We start from the raw sequence: 24,058 nt of genomic DNA, 5'->3' as shown, positions 1-24,058 counted from the left end.
TACTACTACTACTACTACTACTACTACTACTACTACTACTACTGTTATCATCATTATTATATTCTTTCCTTCGGTCTTCTTTTCATGCCCTCGCACGCCGCCATGCGGATGGACATTTGAATATTTAGTCAATTAGGTTACTTTGCATAGGTTATAGGTGACTACGGGTTTATAGATTCTATGGCTGCTGCGGCATGCGCGCATCTACAAGCCATTCCTATCCTTATACGCATGGCCGCCGCTCAGTGGTCTCGACTCGAAACTCTCATGCGTGCTGCACGCCTTTTCCCATTCGGTGACCAGGCGAAATTGATCCTCATCCAAGATAAGACCCGGCGACGACGATACTAATCGTCATCTCCGCGTATTACATTATAGGTATATATGTATGTACAAACTTACATTGCACGCCTGCAATCGCATCCCTACAGCATCGTTTCACAGGTCACCTGTATTTTTCCTCTGTTGTTCCCAAACTCGACATACGTGAGATTTCAACCGTACAATAACGTACATACGTGTGCTATTCCGTATAACATACGAATTAATGACTCGGTGATTATTTTCACACGGTGAGGCGAGTTTGGTCTGCTACGGATCCAAAAGGCCAACAACAACGCAACTCTAAGCTACTTTGCGACGACGGACAAGTTAATATGTATATATATATATAATTGAAACGTATGTACCTATCTTAGATTTCTGATGACGAGGACAGACGTCAATAAGACCCATTCGATATACGTACGAATTTTGCTCTACGTTACGCTATAAAGGTCCCATCAAACTTGTCCACCATATCTTAAGACCACCGAATCGTAAGTTTTCTAAAAAGGTTTCATACATACATACGATCTCTCACGATACCTGAACGTCGCGGAGTCGACCAAGACTTCGTATCGAGATCGAATGATCTATAGGATCTTGACACCGTCCACGGGTCGAAAAGTCAAGAGCAATAAAAAAAAAAAAAAAAAAAAAAAAAAAAATTGAAACAAAACGAATGAAACCAAAAGAAGAACCACATGGTACGAGATCGGGACCAGACATACGATTAGCTTATAAAATCGACGAGAGACACGGGGCGTCGCGATGTCGAAAGGAAGCGAGCTGACGTCGCGTCTGACCGTACAGAGGAAAGTAAATTGTAACGAGGATCGGGGCACGGGGTGTGCATGTATGGCCGTGGAGGTAGGCTGTTGGGTAGGTGGCTGGTTGGCCCTTTGAACCATCTGATACTATAATACATATGGAGACGCGGCCGTTTCGTAGTGGTGTGGACATCCGGTGGATGACGAGGCAGAGGCAACAGCAGCAACAGCAGCGTTATAAAGCGGGGAAGCGGATTTGCATAACCTCGTCAGCGAGGCACGAGTCGTTCGCCTGGTAATCAGGGCATTCGCATCCGAGGCGATATGATTTTACGAGGCCTGACTGCCTGACTGCCGTCTGACACCCAACTCGACCCGGACAACGCCTTGTCGTTACAACCTACCGTTCTACTTGGCGATCATGCATAGAGTCCGTCGCGGATTCCCCTGTCACATTATTTTCACGACTTCCGCCCGGATAAAACCGTCGAAAACTACCGATTCGTTACTATGCAGTGTGCTTATCAACGTCGCTGCTGCCGCTGTTGCTGCTTCCTGTCCGCCGACAATTTTAATCGCGTGATTCGTAAGGTCCTCAAAAATATATGGTTTACCGAAGAATCAGGTATAGAAATGAAAAATCGGACTGCGATGGGGGTGAAAAAGAATCAACTTCCTTCGCTTAATCGTTGCAGGTAGATTTCAGTGTGATTAATGTTCTCGAATATGATCCAAAGTATAAGGTATACGTCGCATGCGTTCCTGCATCACACGCGGTGGTCGCAGAGGAATCAAGATCATCATCGATCCGTCTTGGATCTGGTATCAAGATTGTATTGTCCAGAAATTAACGGAGCATCGTGCGAGTGGGAGATGACGATGGCTTATAGAGAAGGAGAGGAGATAGAGTGACAGTCGCGGTGCATATAGTCGAATGTAAATGCATCCCGTGATTTATGACAGTCAGACGTGAGTCTAGCGGCTCGGTTAGGACTACAGGAAGCATCTCGACGCAGATAACCAAACGAGATATACGCCTTGAGGTTGAGGAAAGACGAGAAAATAAAAAATGACAAATCAGAGGATAAAGAAGCTACGAGAGGGGGAAGAATCGAAAGATGTAAGAAAAAAATCAAGATCTCGATCGGGGGTCCAGGTTTAGAGTTCAGGCTTAGAGTACGTTACGTAATCTCAACTTGCAGGGCTGATCGTTACATGTATCTACTGTATAAAGTACTATATGAAAAAAAAAATGTGCGACGACGAAGAAACGTCGAAACTAAGGAGATCGAGTGATGCGTGCGCTGTGTAACGAGAAAATTCATAAAGTGAGTCAGAAGGGAGGGGGTTGGCGGGGTCCGCGATAGCAGAATGAAGAAAAGAGAGGGGTAAACTACTTGTTGCGCGTCGCGACGCCCCGAACGTCTCCGTCCCGTCGCCCCCCAGACGCCGCGTACAAAAATAGATACGCCGCCGCGTGTCGCGACGCAACAGATATGATCGCCGCTTCGTATCATAGTTAAAACGTATACCCGATTCATCGACATGCCGCTGATACAGAATTCGCAACCTTGTATATATATATATATATATATATATATAATAAATAAATGTAGATGTCCCAACTCCTCTGAACCGGTAATTAATTAAAACGGGCACAGAGAACGAGATGATCCATCGGATCGTTAGTTTGGATCGAAGTTAGTCAGAGCATGAAGAAAAGTACAATCCTCGGTATTTTCCTAGAACCAGATGCGTTGACGCATCGAATTTCTTGTAAAGTATTTTACTGGTGAGTATACTTAGGTAATAGATTGGACTTCCGCTTGTTGTTCGAACGTGATTCGGTTCAGGCAATTTTACATCGACATACGCGCATGCATGGGACGTAGAGAGATAGGGCCGATAGGCGAACGATGACGTGCTTCGGCAAGTTCTTCGCAAAGGCGATGATACACGTAGCAGAATTCAACAAGAGAAGGTAAAACGACCGACTAGACTACCTCCTCTCCTCTCTTTTCTGCGCGATTGATTTATCCTTGCGTTTTACGCAGCTGTAGCTGTACATCTAGCAATAATAATTATTATCGGACCTCTCGATATGTACACGCGTTATGTTTTCATTGGTATTACAGTACGAGGCATGCACGTATCGCGAATTGTGATAACAACGCTCGGCTGTAGCTGCGTAATGAAAAGAATTCTTTCCTTTTTTTCTCACGTATAATCAAGCCTGCATATTATATACACAAAAATTCTCCTCAACATCGAAACTGAAGAAAATCTCGTCGTCCGGACTTGAGTGAACAGAATCGAAATCGAAACCGAACTAAAAGCCCTTCACCCTTTCCCCGCAAGGGTCTATCGCATGTATTCGCTGTAGGTGTTTCACACTAAGGAAAGATATTTTCCTGCAGTCCACTTATCCTCCAGCCATACCTCGAACCGCAAATATTAAAATTAGGAAACATCAAAATCGTGACTGACCTGTATCTGGTGCCCAGGGTTGCTGATGTGTAGCTGCTGGGCCTGGTTGATCTGCAGCGTGGAAGTGCCAGGTCCGGAGGGAGGCCTGGGTGGAGTTGAGCTGGTGAAGGGTCCTTGAGATCCGGACTGACTGGGCCCGCCACCGGCCTGAGATCCTCTGGGGGGTAGAGGGTACCCGGGACTGCCGTGATTGGGCATAGACCCGGGGCTTCCGTAGGGCGAATACTGTTGCTTGTACCCAGCGGCGGGTCCCATCATCGAGGGTTTACCTCCGGAATTTTGGGCCCGCTTGATATCGCCGAGTGTGGAGAACTGGGACTGGGCGGTAAAAATATCGCTAGTCTGTTGCCCCTGGAAGTTTGCCGAATTGCTCGACTTGTGATAGGCCCCCGCCGTCTGCGCGGTCTGTGCCTGACTTCCTGGTGGCCCGTTGCTGCCGGGACTACCAAGGTAATCGGAGGCCCCGCCAAACTGAGGGAACTCGGCATAGGGCGACCTCGCAGCCGGTCCCCGAGCCGCCGCTGCTGCAGGATTAAAACCGGCGAGACCGAGATGCTGATTCTTGTGCTGATGCTGCTCAGCCATCTGCTTCAGGGTCTGAGCAGCGGGGCTCATCTCGGACTTGAAGTCGAGACCGGAGTAGGCGAGTCTAGCCGGGGAGTATTGGGCCGAGCCGAGGGCCCCAGGGCTCGAGTTCGAGGGAAGGGTGGTCCCGTTGTTGTTGTTGCTGTTACTGTTGTTGTTGTTGTGCTGGTGAACGGCCTCCTTGTCGTCCTCGACCTTTATCTGACCGTTGTTCGTCACGTTGGTTGGCAGAGCGTTGCTCGCGAGGTTGTCGACGCACTTATCCTCGAAGTCAAAGTCCTTCATGAACTCGGGATGAAAGTCGGATATCTCCGATATGAGGTCCTTGAACGCGTCCGACGTTATGATCTCGTCGCCGGTATCGTCGCCGATAAAGTCCGAGAAGCCGGGGAATCCGGCGCCGTTTGCCGCCGCGTCCTTCTCCAGGGCGGCCGCGCACTGTTCGAGGTCCACGAACTCGTTGTCCGGCTCCTGCTTGCACTCGACGAGGTTCCCCAGGTCTACGCAGCCGATTCCACCCCCCGTTGGGGCCCGCGGTCCACCAGAAGCCGGTGGATCCGGCCCCGATTTCGGCGAGGCGGTTGAGTTTACGCGGTCGCTCTTCACCGAGGCGTTCGTCAGCGCTTTCACGGTTACGTTCGTGGATATCTGCTGGGGCTGGGAGTTCGCCGCCGAAGTTGTGAACTCCAGCTGCTGAACAATCTCCACCGAGAACTTGGTCAGACCCTCGTTTCCACCCTGTTGCTGTTGCTGTTGCTGCTGCTGTTGCTGCTGCTGTTGCTGCTGCTGCTGCTGCTGTTGGGGGCCCGAGGAATTCGCGCCGTGACCGTGGTGCGGACCGCCCCCACCACCCCCGCCACCGCCGCCACCCCCACTTCCGGGAGCCTGCTGCTGATGCTGCGCCTGCGTGCATTGCAGTTTCGACGGGGGTTCCCCGAAGCCGCCGTCCCCGCTGCCTCCACCCGGTGGCTCCAACTCCTCCGCGGTCCGCTTCAGGAATTTCTGCTGCTGAAACAAACGATCAGCGTTGTCTAAATCCTGTCAAAATAATCCTGGGTCTTTTTTTTTTCACACGGTAATAGAGATAAGTTGTTATGATACAAGTTACATGGGGAGAATATAAGTTCACGGAGAGGACGTACAAATGTCCAGTAAATAAACGTTATTGTACGACATTGAAGTTTTGTAGATAAATGTTGAATAGTTTTGATTTTTCTGTTTTTTCATATAACGACTGCACGATTTTATACGAATAAGAATTTTTTCACGTCCGTTGTGGATATATTGTGAAATGCTTTTTGCAGTCAGACTTTGTCACTTTTTTGTTGTTGGAAGACAGAGAAAGAGAGAGAGAAAAATTGAGATTGATAGAGAGAAGAAGGGAGTCTTGTCATCGATGAAGACGCAGCAGCAAGTTCGCGATTTGGCGAAATAGTAAAAATTTATGCAACAAGTGTGCGATGAGCAAAATTTTAAAGAATTCGAATTACGTAAGACGATCGTAATATTGAGAAAAGTAATAATTGTTGTGCATGGATATCGATTCGCACTAATCGCCGTCCGAATATCTTCTCGCGTTATTTCGATCATCCAAAGTTTCGAATCTCGCGCGTGAAGATATTTTAAAAAGGTTTGTTTTTTCCACCTTTCGTGCAGGAAGTGTGCATGCATAATCGGTAGTTTTCAAACGTTCCAAAGTGTCACTTTCGAGGAACGAGCGACAATGGCTTGGCCGACAAGCGTAGAGGTATACCGATCAAGTAAAACTCCGTAAATCTATGTTAATAGATTCGCGATGCTTCGAGGTGATTTTCAACCGGATTACAATCCGTTGGGATCTAAACTTCGAACAACACCGTAGACGAGGGAGCTAGAAGGAGATAACGAAACCTCAGGTAGGTACAAGGCAGCAGACGTATACATATACTTTTGTACATATATATATGTGTATATATAGGTATAAACGGGCGGCCAACAGTCAACGTAACTGTTCTTTATCACCGAGAAATATCTTTTGACTGAAGAAGGAAGAGGAGGAGGAGGAGGCGGAGGAGGAGGAGGAGGAGAAGGAAGCTGCCTACGTGCGACAGAATTCGTCATGAGACTTTCAACCATAATCTCAATATGCAGTGTTACGGTTTTTACAAATCGGCATAAATCCGACGAATCGAGTTCAAGTCGTGACGTATTTTCTAATTTATTTCTTTGTTTTTTTTTTTTTGTTTTTAATTTTTTCATCTAAATCCCATTTCAGTTCTAATGATAATTTCTTTCTTTTTTTAGTGTCGACTTGACTCGATCAACGTAAGTATTGCAGATGATTCTGGTCACAAGGATCGTAAGCTCGTCAGCGTGGAAAGTGGATCGCATGGAATACACAATCGTAGGTACTATGGTATAAATCGACGATAGGAGGGAGGTTTTTACTTCTTCCGCTCGTTCATTTTCTGCTTTCTTTTATACTCTAGGTAATACAAATAGCTGCATGAACAGACTAGACACGCGATGCTTGCTGTATTCTTTAGTTACCACTTCTTATCGTTAGTCTAGACATTTTACATTTTAGCAATTTCTTCAAGTTTTTCATAATAATAATAATAATAACAATAATTCAACGCGTATACGTTACAGAAGCTTTCGAGGTAATTTCCTTCGGTTTCTAAAACTTCAAAGTTTTCTTCCAATGAAACATAATGTGATTTCCGATACCATTCCTAATATTTTGTGCAAAAAAAAATTTTTCTCACATACGGAAATTGATCGTGACACTATCCTTCGTTTCACTTTTTCTATCTCAATTTTTCTACTCCCTTATTTCTCTAATTTTCCCTTCATCTTTTATACTACGTGTTATATTTATTCCTCTCCTAATCTAATTATATTTTACTCGTACCAACTCTGTATCTATCTCCCTATAATCCCCCATAGTAGAAAATGTCGAGAGCACAATAAATAACCGTTCACCCACCCACTCACTCTATCCTTCTCGAATAAATCGAACCAAAGAAGAACTTTGAATAGCAACGAGTATGACGCAAAGCTCGATGAAGCGAAGAATTGCGACAAGTACAGTATCCTGCACACCCAAAATTCACGGTATACCGGGTGATTAAACCACAGGCTACCGCAAGGGCAGCATATAGAAAATGAGAGTGGTTAGTAAAATAAAATCCTTCCACAAAATGGGGTTAATGTTGAGTACCCGCAGAGTCAGACTCACTCATCTCGGCTGTCTGTGTTTACAGCTGGGATTGGAGCCTGCGAAAAAGTCTCTGCCCCCCCCCCCCCTCCCCCGCCCCGTTTCGCTCTCGCTCCGTCTCTCTTCGGTTCACTGCGGGGGGTTGGTTCAGGCCAAGGCAGAAGTCAGGAGCGAAGAGATTCCCCGTGACAGGGCGGAGTGAACGAAGAGAACGAGGGCAAAGACGAGGAGGAAGAGAGAAAGAGAAAGAGTAAGAGGCGGCCTCGGGGCCGGCCGGCTTGGCACTGCAGGAAGGCAATTTCGCGGGGCAGGTTCGTCCTCGGGTTTGTCGGGGGGTCGCGGAAGGTCGGAAGCGGGGGAGGAGAGGGGTGGTAAGGGTGGATAAAGGGGTGTCGGGGGCGGCTGATAACGGCGTGCCTCCACGGCGCCGCGCGTCAATATTGCCTCCGATCTGCCCGCACCCCCGCCCAGGTCGCGGCGAAGGGGTAGTAAAAAAACCACCGCGTGTCAGCGGCGAGTCCATCGGAGAGAGGTGAGAGCTGAGAAATAGGATCGACGGATTATTTCGGCTAGGAATATTGCAGTTTTTTCTTTTCATTCGAGGAAAAAATCTCGGTACACGTATGTAAGCCTCTCGACGACATTTTTCGTCTCGAGATTTTTTAAGACCGCGCGATTACGATAAGCCGATCGAAAGCTCGACGAGGTCAAAGTGCACAAAGAGTACCGGAAGTCGGGCTGCCGGATGTTACGTATGCATGTCCCAATTTCCTGCCCAAGTAAGGTAGAGGTATCTTTTCTTTTTAGCGTGTATCGTACTTCTGTGTATAAGTTACAGATTTGACGTTAAGTAAATTGTTTATTTATTTATTGATCTCTTCAAGCCTCCACGATTCATGAGCATAATAAAAAAATTGTGCGTGAATTATTTTAATTGTGACGTACGTGATAACGAGTTATTCAATGGTATTGTATTATTTTAAAGGAGTGTAAGATCCTTGTTTGTAAAAGCGTTCATGGCTTCGGTGCCTGGCGCCTCTTGACTCCTCCTGACTCTTGACTCTTGACTCGGAATTAATAGTCAAGCTCCGAAGGTAGGTATAACGTCAACGGCTCAAGGCGGTTCGAGTTACAGACGTTGGTGGAGGCCGGTTGAAAGCTAATTTAGTTTGAAATCAGATAACTATACCTGCAGCGGCGGTGAAGTTTGTAGATTTTGCCGCTGTTCCTATCCGCTATACGCCCTGCATGGGGGTAGTTTGGTTGTTTTTCAACAGCCGCAAAGAGTTTCCAGAATAAATCAGTAGCGTTTTTTGGTTGAAGGCACTCTTCCATGGAGTTGAAGAGATTTTTTGAATATAAATAAATATAATCGAAACTCCGCGTTTAATAAACGCGAAATAAACGCGGAATTTTAACGCGAGATCGGTCCCTTTTTTCATTCGAGGACGATCTTCGTTATCTGCAGGGACCCGCGTCGAGGAGGAGGAGGAAGAGGAGGAGGAGGAGCAGGCATAATTCCTCTCGGGATAAACGTGGGCTCGGCGACGTTTCGCGTCGACCTAGATTTAGGAGAAAAATGGTCCGACCCGACCTGAACAATCCCAAAGCGAGCTGGACCATCCGCGGGAGATAAAATTGAAACATAGTAGGCTGCTTCAGACGTAGGCGATGATAGCCGCGCGTGATAACGCGATAGATAGTCCCGCCACCCACACGCCTACATACTTATATGTATATTATTACACGTATGCGCCTGCGTGCGTTGAACACTTGGAAGGAGAGAGCAATTTTTCCCCTTCGCGAGATATTATACGATTCCGTTCAAATTTATCAAGCAGCATCGCCTATACCTAGCACTAATCAGATTTTTTGAGAACAATCTTCTTAAAAAACAATATACTTTTACAAATAGCACAAGGAATTATTTTCTCCCCAAAAATTATTTCGCAAATATATTTTGGCTCAAGATTTTTCTTTATGATCTTTATGCAATAACATAATATTTATACTCAATCTAGCGTCTGTGCACAACGGATTTTGACTGGATTGTTGAAGAATTCGTTATTTGCAATTATAAGAAAATAACGGATGATGTGAGAATGAAGAATTTGCATTAGTTAGAAGCTGCGGGGACATATTATACCCATGCCGTCGCAATCCTGGACTCTAGACCCTGTTTGTTCTGAGAATTAATTACCTCGACGCTCTTAGACTTCGCGTACCTACAACTATCGACCGAGAAACTTTCAACGCACGGGAAGAAGATTCTAGGCGAGAAGCTGTAGGTAGATGGATAGATAATAATATAATCCATGCACGAAGTCTACAGTGGAATATAATAATATAGTCCAGTCAAAATAAGTCTGAATTAGAATATTCGGCTCGTGGCTGCATTTTGGTTTATAGGGATTTGCGACCCTCAGGAAATCAAATCTGAAGTCATTTTTCAGCTGCATAGCCGGGGTTTCAATAAAACATCCGAATTTGACGTTCTTTGCATTTTCCTCAAAAATTGCAGTCAATGGATTAAAAACGACTTTACCGTCGGGTAGAGCGGAAAATACTACATCAAATTATGTTATAATATATCGGAAACGGAGTCGGATTAACAAATTAAAAAACAAATTATTTGACAAAAATTCCCCAAATACCGTCGATAAGTGGCAGTTCGAGTTTCCTTGGAAAAATAAGGATTCAAAAAAAATTCAAAAATAATAAAACGAAACAGCAACAACAAAAATCACCGCGACTAGTGAGAGTGTTTTTTTTTTTCTTTCTCGAAGCTCATGGGGGGGGGGGGGGCAAAGAGTTCGAGACAAGGTTGGGTTGGGTTTACTGCGCGTCTCATTTAAGGCAACTCGACGTCGTCGATGACGCGATTGGCGTATCTCCTCCTCGGCGAGTGAGGAGTCCGAGGTTAATCGTATTCGTCTGATCCACGAGCGCAAAACGAGCCACCTTTTGACTCTCACAGCTCCTCTTATACGTCGTCGTCGTCGTCGATTTTCGCCTCACGCGTAAGGACTAAAACACGTTAGTTGTTCCTCCCGCCTCTCGGCATAATTTTTTATTCTTGGTCAGCCCTCTCGTATAATAACCAAAAATTTCAATATTCCATTCTGACGTAGGCGAAATTCGAGCGCTTCAATTTTGGTCTTCAATGTTCTTTATTTTTAATCATTCTCGATACAGCTGCACGTAGGTCGGTTTAAATATTGCAAGAAACAAAGAAGTGTTTGTAAATTATAATAAGCTGTAGGCGTTAATACAATGAAAACGACGACGGTTTTAACCGAGTCAAGGTAAACTTTGTCCCACAGCTTTGGTACTGCGGTTATTACTGGGTTTACCATTGACACAGCTCTGTTATAAATCTGCAGCAGGATGAAGCTAATGGTAAGCAAAGTGGGCAGCTTCAAATTTTTAATATTTCAAAAACGTTTGAAATCGTGCTTAACTCTCAACTCATCAAAGTCAAATAATTTTCTGAACTTGAATTTATGATTACTTTTTCTCGAGAAATGTAGATAATAATTTAACACAATTGTTCATATGAAAACTAAACATTTTATTCTGAATTCAGGCATTATTTTGTTAAGGGTCCCACTTTGCCCCACTCTCCCCTAAATTAGCCCATTGAAAAGGAGGGATTGATCGATCAGTGCAAGCTAGGCGGGTGTTTTGATCTGCTACCGCATGCCTTCAAGGAAATCAAAACTTCTTATATAATCCACGTATCGACAACTTTATAAAATTTTACTTCTGAATCGGATGAGCAATTCTCTGGTCTCTAAGCCAGCCATTTATGCATCTATATACATACTGCTACATCTACCAGATCGAGCTGCAGCGCGAGTTTACTTTAAACCCGAAAACGTTTCGCAATTGGATAATGGGGTTGGTGTTTCAGAAGCGTGATGAAAAATCATCGTAAGAGATAGTGTTTTAAAGAGAAACATCGGGGTTATATATTTAACCAGTGTTCAGAAATACGATTTCCTGTTAAGCGATACGTGCCTCGTAGAGATCGGTGTGTATGGGAGAAGGCGAAACTTTTCCTCGCACGTCGTATACAATCTTTCTTGCATAGAACCGTGGTAGCCTCGTGAGGCGAGAACGATCAGACGATGACGCAATTCTAAAAATTTCGTACCAGATTGTTTTTTTCATTTTCTGCTTTTTCAATCATGAGGGGGGAGGATTCGCTGTTATAATGTAAAGTGCATTCCCTCAATAGAGCCGCTCCCCTCCCCCCTTCCATTCCCCAGCTAAAGTTTATCTTTGAAGCACAACTCTCTCTGCACGATCAATAGGACCGCGTAGCAAATGCAATGATGCTGTCATACCCATTACTTGAAAAATTTCTTCCCATTTAAACACACAATCTTTCGTGTAAAACGTTTACATGAATAATTATGTGTGAAGTAAACAAATGTGTTAATAAAATATTGACACTCAAGTATTTTTTACAGATGCTAAAATGAAATGAAACGAAACTCGAACCGATTTAAACAAGGTATTCACTCGTGCCTGGGAGGTTGGCCCTGATAAAAAACTTTGCAATTTGTTCTTTTACAGCCCTATTCAGAGAGTGCATTGCCGCAAAAAATTTTGTTCTAAAAGTATATTGCATACTTTCAATTCAACACATATTAAACTAACCTCTAGTAATATTTAAATATGAAAAAAAAAACAAAAAAAAAATTATTGTTTCTTTTGTCAAAATATTTCAGGGGGTCCGTTGTGCCCATGAAAGATCAGACCGTCTTGGGGAATTTAGTGTAACATATTATACATAGGAAAGAACGAAATCGAAATAGTAAGGAAGTGTAAGAATTCTCTTAGCCTTTTAGAGCCCGTCAGGCTTGTAAGTGTTAATTAATAATTATAGTCTGATTGATCTTAACGTACGTTACCCAGACGGCCGTTCGTCAAGTAGGAACCCACATCGGCGCACGTACGTACCTGAAACAAGAAAATCAAACGCACCTGTAAATTAATATGATCTTTGTTAATATAGCATGTAGACCGAAGTAAGGTATAAAATGTTTTTATATTTTTATTTTTCCTTTTTCCTCATTTGCAAAATTTTACTTGAGCTTGAAAACTTATTGTTTGAAAGGCTTAAAATTTATCATTATAATTGCTTGTCTTAGCAGACTTTTATATTCATAAAATTGACGACGAAGTAAAACAAAGCCAAGAGTAAAGGTAAGATTCATTTATAAGCTACGGTCAATTTGAATCGGTGATAAAACACAGGCACACACATACGTATATTAATGTGTATACGTGCCATAACCTCGCGAGATATCGAATGAACCGGGAATTTAATTAATACGAGACGATTTGATGCAGTTTGTCATTAATTCATGGCCGCGGACACACCTGACGCACGATTCAACACCTGCACCGAGTATTGCGAGTGAATATATCGGCGGACCCGGATGATCATCCAGCAGCGAGGAGCGAGCTAATTGCGTGCATAGCTAAATCTACGTAGCGTTTCATCATTATGAACCATTATAATTTAATGGTTGCATCTCACAGATTCTCCTTAAGAATCGTTTACTGTTTTGTCCGTTTTTCGTGTAAGTTTAATGTATCAACTATACAGTGCATTGAACGACGTACACCATGACGGTAATCAGAGAGAGGAAATACACGGAAATTCCTCCCATGCGTCATGTGACAAAAAGATCGATAATAATCAGCGATGATATGCCCTCGAGATTCCAACGATCCGCACTATTCTTGACGACGGAGTTGTTCTTCCCAGTGTTCTAATCTCGATTCATTATGTACATCATGATTATACGTAGTACACTCAACATTTTGCTATTCACGATCAGTGTTCAACTTCGCGATCGATTTTAAATAAATATTCACGTCCGGATAATGATCTTTGATGACTCTAAATCTTCGCAACAGTTGGAGAATGTTTTAAAAAGTAAATCTATATCCAAAACTGCATGACAAATCAAGGTTGTGTTGTACGTGATCTAAAAGAAGGTAAAATTCAAGACAATTAGAACGATAATAAGCAAATTATAAATATGCAGAATTATTCGTGACTATCGGTGACTAACTCGAGACTCAATGTCAGTATTTAGATTCTATAGATCGAAGTCAGATTCCGCGTTCTCTCGCATCATCGTCATTACAAGATGTGCACCTAAGAATGCACGATTTCTAGAAGACTTGCTGCAACGTCATCGCATCGATAGGCTTCTCGCCTCTGTCGCAATGGCGCAAAGTCAACGACGCAACGCGGATTGTTGAACCTGCACCGAGGGCGGGTAAAAAGGGATCGCGAAGGACGAAGGGCGAGGAACGAGGAGTAGGTAGGTAGGTAGGCACCCGGTTACACGAGCCGACTCCATTGTCTCAGGAAACGATACGAAGGGAACTGCTAAAGCGAACCGCTACGCGTCGAAACTGAACCTAACTAACAACAGCAGCAGCAGCAGCAGCAGGAGCAGCAACTCTTCGAAGGTCTCTCTGTCGATATATATATATATATATATATATATAAGTATGTATATAGCAAAGGAAAGGTACAGCAGACACAGTGTGAATATCGCAGAGGTTAGTTGCATCCTCGTATTAGTTTTGAGCATTGTTCGTCAGTCATTCCGTCGTAAATAATTATCACAAGTAACGTCTTCGTCTCGTGTGTTGCTTGTGAAACTCACCGTTGAAACAAGTATTTGCGTAATGATCGAGCGCGTGATCGTCTGTCTGAGCAAGAAGATTTGCAGTTTGTACCTGATTCCATGCTGCGGATTATATACACGAGTGTGTTTTTGAATTATAAGTATTATATATTATGAACAGAGAATAAACGACAGAAGTTAAGAAAAGAAATGGTACTTGCATATTAAATTTTGTACACGACTTTCTTACAGAAAAATTCTTTTACCTTTCAAAAGTTGGTTCAATTGTTCAAGGGTGGGGATAAAAATTATGTTAATCCAAGATAGCAACGTGCGAATATAGTATACGAGTAACGAACGAACCGGAAACTCGGTGTAAGCTTCGTCCGTTGTAAAGATAGAGAGTAAAACTGGGCCAGGCAAATTCCTATCGGCGTTTGTTCGTTTCCTGAAGCTCGACTCACCCGCGATTCACAAATAATTTCGCCCAGAGTTCGTTCAACCGATTTAAACAATAATCTTTCTCCCATGGAGCAGGATAAACGAAAGATGATTGTGAAAATGATATACGTGCAGTGCGCTCTGGCGTTAGTGCCGTGTTTCCCCCCTGCGCAAGTGGCCAAGTTTTTCTGCTTTTCTTGGAAAATCATTCCTCTACACGGCCACATCGCCGGCACTACTGAGAGAGCTGACTGTATTGTGGAGTGAGAAAAAATTTGCAGAAAAAAAAAGGGAAAGTAGAGTAAATGGAGGAGTGGAAGAAAGGGATTGACTCTGGACGAGTAGTAAATCAAAAGTTATAGACCTATAATGATATGCTAGCGCATGAGAAGTGCATGCATTTACTGCGCTCCTCCGTCGCAGAGGGGGGGGGCTTACATATTTTTGTGCGTGGAAAAGAGCGTCATCGCGATTTGCGAAACCGTATGCGAAGAAAAAAAAGAGGAGAAAGGCGAATGATGCCGAGATGAATGGTTGCACGTTTGAAGATGCGACCGGAAACCGTTGCGGGTAAATACGCGTGACGATTATAATTACAGAGATGCATAGTGGACAGATCGTTTTACATAGCGGACTATCATAATATTGTGTAAGAAAGAAAAGAGGAAATGATAACAGACGAAAAATCGGTGATACACCAGCGAAGGGATGATGATTTTGACAATTGAATGAATCTGCAATTTCTAACCTTCTTTCACAAAGATTCGCCATTTTCTATGCCAAGCATTCGAAACGATCGACGTATCGCAAGTGACTCGTGCACGATACGTATAAAAAGTAAGTAAGTATGTATGTATGTATATATATATTATATATCGATTTGCACCGCGTCCTTCAAAGTTTCCGTTCTCGCATTATACGGTCTAGCACTGCAACTCGATAAGATGTCGAGGCTTGTCGCTAGGAGGAAAACGGATGATAGAAACGATCGATTAGCTCATTTACTCGTTTATTCTCTCTCTTTTTCTCTCTTTCTCTCGATTCGAATGCATCGTACTATCGCCAACCAGGAAGCGTTCTCTCTTTCCGCTATTTATTTCTAGAATTCCCTATCGCTCCACGTAACTTCTTAAACTTCTCAAAATCTCGATATTTTTAAGACTCGTCTTTATGCTCACCTCGTTAATGGCGTCGATTCGAACGACTAAGAATCGCTCGCATCGACGATCGTAATCGTATCAAGGTTTGGTTAAGTGCATTATGTTTATCTATAGTTTTCCCTTCGATATTTTGCGGAGTAAAGTAATTTTTTCTTCCTCTTTGTTATAAGCTTATGTATATATATATATTACTGCCAAAGGCATGCCATGGCATAATAAATATATAAATCAATCAATCAATCAATCTCTCGCTCTTAGTTTTTACATTATATATTATATTTCTTTCGTAGTGTAATTTGTCGATATCTGTTCGATAGCATCCAACTCCAGCGATCGTCTATCCGACGCCATTGGTACTTACAATGCCAATTGCATAATGCGTGAAGAGACTTGGTTCGAAAGACGTGCAGCATGATTTTCAGCAACAACAGAGCTACAACGGAGTAGAGGAGAGGAGAGGAGAGGAGAGGAGAGACTTAGAGAATCGGTCCCATCAGTTTCTCGCGTATAAGCCGGGCGTGTAACTCGGCGCTATCGAAAGACCTTGTTTCGATGTTTACACGAGCAGTCGTGCCGGATTACGCAACAACGAATATCTGTTGCCGCTACCGTTCTACCTACTATTTCGATCGCATACGTATATGAAGTTGCGTGAATGTGTTGCAGCGTGACCGATGACTCGTCGCTGAAACGTACTATGTACTGCAATTAAAAACCCTCGGATAATTGTTATTCCCGAGATGGTAGAGACGCGGAAAGAATTCTACATACCTTGATAGAGGAAAGGAATGCAAGCAATAATACGTTTCGTATAAAATTCCGTTGTTATCTTAAATTTCGTCGAGCTTCCTATATCGAATCCAGAGAGCCTCTCAACTTTTTGCATAATTTTTATATTATTCATATATACGAGTTACCTACTCGCTACGAATCGCGTTAAAATCGCATAACACATAGTTAATAAGACGGAAGAAAAAAAGAACAGTGTTACAGTAAATGTCTAATTTTCTCATTCAACGTTTTCCTCGCAGATATTCTTAGCCTTTCTTATACACACGCGAGCTATATATATATATTATGTCAGAAAACATAAACGCGAGTTGCACGACGACCCACTTGAAATTTCATCATTATTTCACTTATGACATAGTTACGTTGGTGCAGCAACGCCGCAACAGCTGTTGCATATACCTACGAGGCACTCGCTCGTTACACACAAAAAACGTTGATAGATCGACACACGCATGCACGCACGATTTTGCAGAATAGGCTCCTGCCTTCGTCGATACGTAGGTGTAACAGGAATCGCTCGAAAGCTCGAGAGATCGATAGATACAAGCGTGACACAGAGCACGCGATAAGTGCACACGTCCGTTAAAGCAAGAGGTGTTTCGTAATAGTCGGGAGAGTTTGTCGGGTTTGTTCAATAATCAATTCTAATTAGCCTCAGAACCCGACTTCTGCCGCAGCATCGTTTGTCCGTCACCTGATCCCCGGCAGCAGCAGCAGAGCAGGGGGAGGAAAAGCCGGCGGCTCTTCAACCCGAACAAGGGCTGTTGACGGCTCGACGTCGCACGACGACGCGACGGGGTAAGAAAGTTTTAAAACACTCCCCCCAACCCCGTCCCATTCCACCCCCCGCCGCGACCAAACAAAAACCGGCAACGCTAAAACGCTAAAGCGACGAGCGAAGCAAAGGATCCTCGGAAGGCCGTTGGGTGTGTGTGTCCCTCCGCAAGCTGCAGGACAACAAACTCAACAACCAGCCCTCGACGCAGCTCTTCGCTTAATGGTGGAAATCAAGTGGATTCCTCCAACTTCACCGCCCTCGACGGTGTTGCGATGACGGCAATAGCTATGCGTCTGCGGTGTATAAACGATGCACGCGGTGTTCAAGGATCTTCGAAACGTTGGAATTGAAATTTTTCGAAACATATTCTTTTCATTTTTTCAATCACATAAAAATTCTTATGGATCTTTACGTGTAGGGAAAAAAAATGTGAAAAATGCGCGATTATTTTGATGCGCAAAATTTTCTTAATCTTTAAAACAACAATTAGAAAATTAACTGTCGCAAAAATTGCACACGCATTGCAGGATCTTAGATACATTTGTTGTACAACGTCACGGATTTCAACCTAATCATTAATGTCTCGTGTTTTGTGAAAATGGTATCTTTCCGGAATTTATGAAAACTTCCCTAATAAATGTATGAATTCATATATATACTGTAAAATTGCAAATTGTATATATTTATGAAATAAAATTGTATATATATATATATATATATATATATATACATATATGTATATACATCAAGTAGATACATGCGTGTATAATGTCGAGGATATCTTTGAGCTGCAGGATCAGAAGATTAAAGGATATTTGGAGTAGTGGCGGGCGGACAAAAGCAGTTAACCCGAGCCCAGGAGGCCGCCGAGCCTCGTTCATTGGCGTAACGCGTATCGGTGTCGGTGATAAACTGGAAGCCGAAACCTCGAGAGCGAAGGGAGTGAGGGAGTGAGGGAGAAAGGAAGGAAGGAAGGAAGGAAGGAAGGAAGAAAGAGGGGGTGGGACTAAGCTCTAACCAGCGGCACGACGCACCTCCGTGACCTTCCTATCGATCTGCACGCGACGGAGAAGAAGAGGTTTCGCACCCCTTTCCGCCCCCGCAGTCAACCCCCCGTGATGCGGAGGCGCCGCCACTGCGGAGAGGAAGACCCTGTGAAAAAGGCAGGCGGACAGCAGAGCCCTCAACCGGGTGTTCCGCAACCGTCACCGTCGCTTCACCTCCCCTCCCGCCCTTCTTCTCACCCTCCTCCTCGGCAGCGGAGGAAGAATCTGGAGAGGGTGATCCTCCGCAGCGCCGCAGCGTTCCGAAGCTTAAGAGGAGTAAGGGAGGGAGGGAGGGAAGGACCGATAATACGTTTTTACGACTCCTCACGCCGAAACCACCGTCGTATAAGGTCCTGGTTTTACGCCGCCACGTGGGATTCCGAATCCGCTTTTATGCCCGAGTACAGAAGGAGGTGAAACACGTCCCTCCGTAGAGCCGCGGAGGAGTTTCCGGCTGGCGGGAAAATACTACTCGCACGAATCAGCAGCCATCTTCGAATGGAAGATCTGCGGTTGGATAAAAAAGTCGCGAGAAGAAGAAGAAGAAGAAGATGAAGATGAAGATGAATCTTAAGTTTATTCGTGACTATTATTTCCCCCGGATAAAGAGTAAGATAGGGTGGCAGAGCCTATTTCCGCAGACCGCGTGCAAACGTGCGGATATTTTACGACGATTATATCACCTCGCGTCTTTCGCGGTTTATTAATCGTTCTACCTTCGTCACCTTCATCGGTTGTTATCAACTGATGTATTAAATTTTTCTTACCGATGAGGAAAACCTACTATAAAAGCATTTAATATGTGTAATAAAATTTCACTTCAAGGATCGCAAACGGAGAGAAGAAAATGAGCAGTTTTTACCAATAATTTTTACTCATTTAGACTATATATTTATTCCTATAAATATAGCAGATCTTAAAATTTCGTCTGGCTTGTTGAATTGGCGTGAAAGCGGCGAACCTGCAAGATGGGGGGGGTGAAGTGAGGTTAAGAGGGATTAATCGTAAAAGCGGCAGGTGCCAGGGACGCGTTCTTTCAAGTTTCCAATATTCTCTGTTAATTTCAAACGTTCATTTCACGATCATTTATCGCGGGTCTGCGGGAATCGACACGCGGAGTTTGATTGATTTCTTCTTTCTTCGCGCTTTCCATCGAATCACAAACATATTGATATCCTTTTACCCGTTTAATCAGTGCGAACTGTATTTTCCGTCGCGGCGATAACATCTACGACTGCATGCAGAAGTCAAGTTGGACCAGGTTGGGTTGGGTCACGTTGTGAATGCATAGACGAACCGGAATGGATATCAGAAAAGAGATAGGCTAAGGCGAGATCGACCGTCCGTTACTTTCCTACTTTACTATCCTCCGCGTGGTGGTCGATGGCGCGACGACGAGGGATGAAGGGAAGATCGAAGGGTGGGAAGAGGGAGAGAGAAAGGCGAGAGAGACGAGAGAGGCGAGAAACCGAGATAGAGGAGAAAAGGTTTACTTCCCTTGGGATAATAAACTCGGGACAGAGGCGGGCGGTAACGGCAACGGAAGAAAGAGACCAGACAGAAATTTCAATTGCGCAAAAGACTGCATCATGGAAGTATATTTACGTCAAACACACACACACACACACACACACACATGTATATATATATATATATACACACACGTGCGTTTCGCGCAATTCGCTGATATTTAAAATAAAATTTTGCAACGTTCTTTTTTTCTTTCTCCGAAATTTTTCATGCTTGTTGCTAAGTTTCTAATTTTACATATACGTCCACCCATATAGTATAGATACGAACGTTCGTCGATATTCGTATACTTCCGGCGGGACTCGGGGCGGAATAACGCCGGGTATAATCAAAAGGTATAAATAATTTCGTCGTTTCGGGACTCTATCTCTCTATCTCTCTACTCGCGTGTTGTACCTATAACGTATTATGTGTTACGGGCGTCGACGACGACGGAGCGACGCGACGGTGGTAACGCAAGTGAAAGCCCCGTGTATTCCCGTATTATTACACCCCACCCGTCAGTCCTTCCACCACGACTATAACTGACTGACTCTCTGCCCGGATTGCGAATCCGCCGCAACGTTAATGGCAGAGACGGAATCCCTCTCTCTCTCTCCCTCCTCTTCTCCCGTCGTCGTCCGTCACAGAATGGGATTGAAGCCTGAGCTATCTATACGATCAGACGGTATGTACCTACATACATGAGCCCCAAAAATACCGCAGTCTCGTTTATACGTTATTATACACTCCAATGTTCATCCAGATATCTAAAGTTTGTTGCAAGCTTTCTTATTTCTTTAGTTTCTTTAACTTTTATCATATACTGGAAGTCTAACTTTGATTTTTTGACGAAATTCATAGTCACAATTGACAAAAGAAACGTTTTGAAGTTTGGTATAAAAAGAATGAAAGAAAATAAAAACTTTGACAAACGCTAAAGATTTATAAATTTCATAATTTCAATTCTACCCTCCCTCGAGTTTTTGACATTCAGTATCTTACAGGTGATTTGGAATAGAAACCGGTTCAATCGTTGAAAGAAAATTTTATATCACGATGATGACACACGTTTTTTCTGCCCGTGTGTGTGTTTTTCTTGTTTACGGAAACTGTATCATTCGGTACAAAAACTGCAAATAACCGCGTGTTCGTAATCATGGAGGAATAATTTACGATACAATTGTATAATAGAGTATATATATCAAGATGGTAATCGTCCTACCGCAAGGCGAATTGCACGATGTGTGTGAAAATTGTAGCGAACTCTTAAAGGCTGAATAAATAAATCGCTAGCTTGTGAAGTTCTTCTTCGGTGTATAATTTCAGAGGATTAAGATATACAGAAATTGCAGATTCCGTATAAAAATCGATAATATCTATAACAGACAAATATGAGAAAGAAAGAAGCGAAAGAAAAAAGAAACAGAAAAAAAAAACAAACAAGAAACGAATAAAAACAATTTTTAATTATCAACAGCGTATTATGTCAGAGTGATAACAAGTGTCCACAAGATCGGCAACAAACTTTGTCAAAGTGAGCGTCGCTCGTCACAGTGTAGAGCGAACGGGTGGCGTGCAGAATTCTAAAAAAAGAATTCGATATCCCTCCTCCTCCTCATCCTTCGACTCGTACACACCGCACGAGAATTCAATGTTTATAAATTGTTTAAAATTCGCACAGAGCTTCCCGCTGCACAGACGTTGTTACGCAGGTTATAACGAGAAAGAATTTCTACAGAAGTAGGCGGGTGCGCTTGCGCAAATTGTTTTGGACCAGTGAGTGAGTGAGTGAATAAATAAATAAATAAACAAATATATGAATAAATAAATAAATAAATTCATACAGTGCGATTATTTATTTTGCACAACAAGTTGAATCAGTCGACGTACCATCATTCCAGGTGATGTCACCGTCTATCTCTCTCTCTCTCTTTCTCTCTCTCTTCGAACGGGCACGTGTCGTGGTTAATTTTTGGCGTGCGGTGAGGTAGACAGAGGCTTTCTCCTCACAGAAGGGGCGCCCAGGTTGGGGGCCCTGGCTGAGGGGGGGCCGCCATCCCCCTCACCGTCCACTCGTCTCTGCTCCTTTCTTGAGAAACTTGCCAAACTCGCCGATCGATGCACTACTTATTTCGCGTGATTTAGATCAATTGTCACCACCGCGGTTCAAATATCGCGAAATCGTCGTCGCACATACGTAAATATACATTCATACATATATATATATATATATATATACGAACAATTTGCACTCCCGCAGTTCTGTTTACGTTTGATCTTACATTCAACGAAATTTAAAGGTCATTTTGTGTAAAAGTGAGGGAATTAGGAAGAATAGGAAGCGGGTCACGTCACCGGTATACAGGAAATCTCTGATATTGAGAAATCCCTCACCACGTGAGCGCACCTTTAAAAAATCGCGCCAAAATATTTGCACGTGATTTTCTTATACTTTCAAATCCTTTTACACATACTCTCTCATTTTCTCTCTCTCTTTAGTGGAAGATCCTTTAGGAATAATTACACGATATAGTTTTTATTTTTCTTATCCGAACCCGTAAAGTATGTATCTCTCTCTCTCTTTTTCCTTAATTTCTCACGAAAATGTCACCGCACCGCACAGCACCGCACTTTTAACACCGCTACCAATAACAACATCGAAAATTCGCGTCAGTTTCCGTTTCCGATTCGTCCTTCGTTTTTCCCTCCTTCCACTTTACCGCCGATGCAAAAAAAAATTTTCAAAATCGAGCGCGTTACGGCGACGACGTCACGACGTCACGACATCCTACACGGCACAACACAACGCGCAGCTGAACGGGATCCTCGCGTGCCGGCTGCCCGGTAGTCACACAGCAGTTTACTTCACGGTGTCCGATGATATACAAAACTCTTGACGACGACGACGACGACAACGACGACGACGATGTGTCGCGATCGTCCGTCCCACTTGTTTTCACTGTACGTACACCGCTGCTCGGTGTGGTTCAAACTCGCGCGCGTGCGTTTCTCTGTGTAATTCTATGCACGCGTTATGCATCCGCGCGTCGCACAAATCGAGGAACTTTAACGCAGCTACATCAGACTTGTGACACTCGAAAAAAACACTGAAAAAAAATTATAAGAATATCACACGAAGGGTACGCCGACAAGTGATAGATATATATAGAGAGAGAGAGAGTGTTATTTCTCCTTCTTCAGATTTCTCTCGTTTATCGTTGCATATATTTTCACCGCTCGTTTTCACGCCAATCACAAAATCCTTGTATTCAACGAGGATAACAAAAACGCCTTTCTGCGATGGTAGGCGAGAACCTCTTTTCTCACTCACTCATTATTCACACTCACTCCGCACCGCGTTTAAAGTCACCCAAATCGCACGGTGTATGAAAATAATTTCAGCGACGTTGCCAATTTCTCCACCGCTGTGTGCATTATGCGAGCATAGCTGTCACTTTCACCGTTCGCCTCTCTCGTACATAGGTGTATACACGTTATATACACATACATGCACACATAGGTATTACAATACTTGGATAACTACTCGGCGATCGGTAAAATCGTATCGTTTGAATGTTAGCGCGGGAATTTTAAACGAGAATCATACAATCAGCTGAGTGTGGTTCAACATTTCATCACTTCTGGTGTTATTTTCGTTCACTTCTTTAAATTCGAGTCCGTCACAAGTAGAAATCATCGAAATATTCGTGTGCACGTCACGTAAGGTGGTCTGAACACCGCGGCAATGTTGCACTCTCGTGACTTTTGACCCACCCGCCGCCCCACGATTCCCACTTTTCACTCTCCGCACTGTAAAGATTAAAAGTTTTTTTCAACCACGAACTAACGATGCGAGCGAGCGATAACGAAAGGACAGGAGGCGAGTCCCGCATGCAATACGCACTGATAACAAAAGGGCAGTCAGTCAGTCTCTCTCACTCTCACTCTCACTATTATTATACTTTTCTCGCGACAGTTGAAAAAGTAAGACGGCGCACGACGTCGTCGACGGTAATCACCTCTCGTGAAGAGATATACGCGTATGTGTACGTACAAAACTTTTCCCGTATATGTCACTGCGATGAATATTATATATATATATATCGTATCGTTCTCGTTCCCGTTCTCGTTGTACATACACTTGTAATGAATCTTGTTTACGGACAAACTTGTTGTTGCTTCTTGTTTACGCGCGAAAGAATGCCTTCAGCCAGTCGGCGATGCAGTTTAATCGCCGGCTCGATTAAATATTATTTTCTATATACGCGAATATGCTTGAAAAATTCCTCGATAATTCCCTGTTTTCCT

At 43.6% G+C, this 24,058-nt stretch overlaps 1 protein-coding gene across 8 annotated transcripts in view; it reads right to left on the bottom strand.

Annotated features, from left to right (window-relative positions):
* Positions 1–24,058, bottom strand: part of LOC124412227 (neurogenic protein mastermind-like) — a 121,186-nt gene that overhangs the window by 27,922 nt on the left and 69,206 nt on the right. The window contains exons 1-3 of one of the 8 annotated variants that reach the window (XM_046891939.1): positions 21,641–21,958; positions 12,277–12,330; positions 3,579–5,171 (exon numbers count right to left, since the gene is read on the bottom strand). In XM_046891939.1, coding sequence (XP_046747895.1) covers positions 3,579–5,171; positions 12,277–12,330; positions 21,641–21,646 — 1,653 coding nt within the window. In that variant the 5' untranslated portion in view covers positions 21,647–21,958. Of the gene's footprint in view, positions 1–3,578; positions 5,172–12,276; positions 12,331–21,640; positions 21,959–24,058 lie in introns of those variants that run through there. The other 7 variants (XM_046891940.1, XM_046891935.1, XM_046891936.1 and 4 more) reach the window with 7 other exon arrangements.

The sequence above is a fragment of the Diprion similis genome, chromosome 11, assembly GCF_021155765.1.
Source record: "Diprion similis isolate iyDipSimi1 chromosome 11, iyDipSimi1.1, whole genome shotgun sequence".
Taxonomy (NCBI): Eukaryota; Metazoa; Arthropoda; class Insecta; order Hymenoptera; family Diprionidae; genus Diprion; species Diprion similis.
This window is presented reverse-complemented; position numbering and strand designations above follow the sequence as displayed.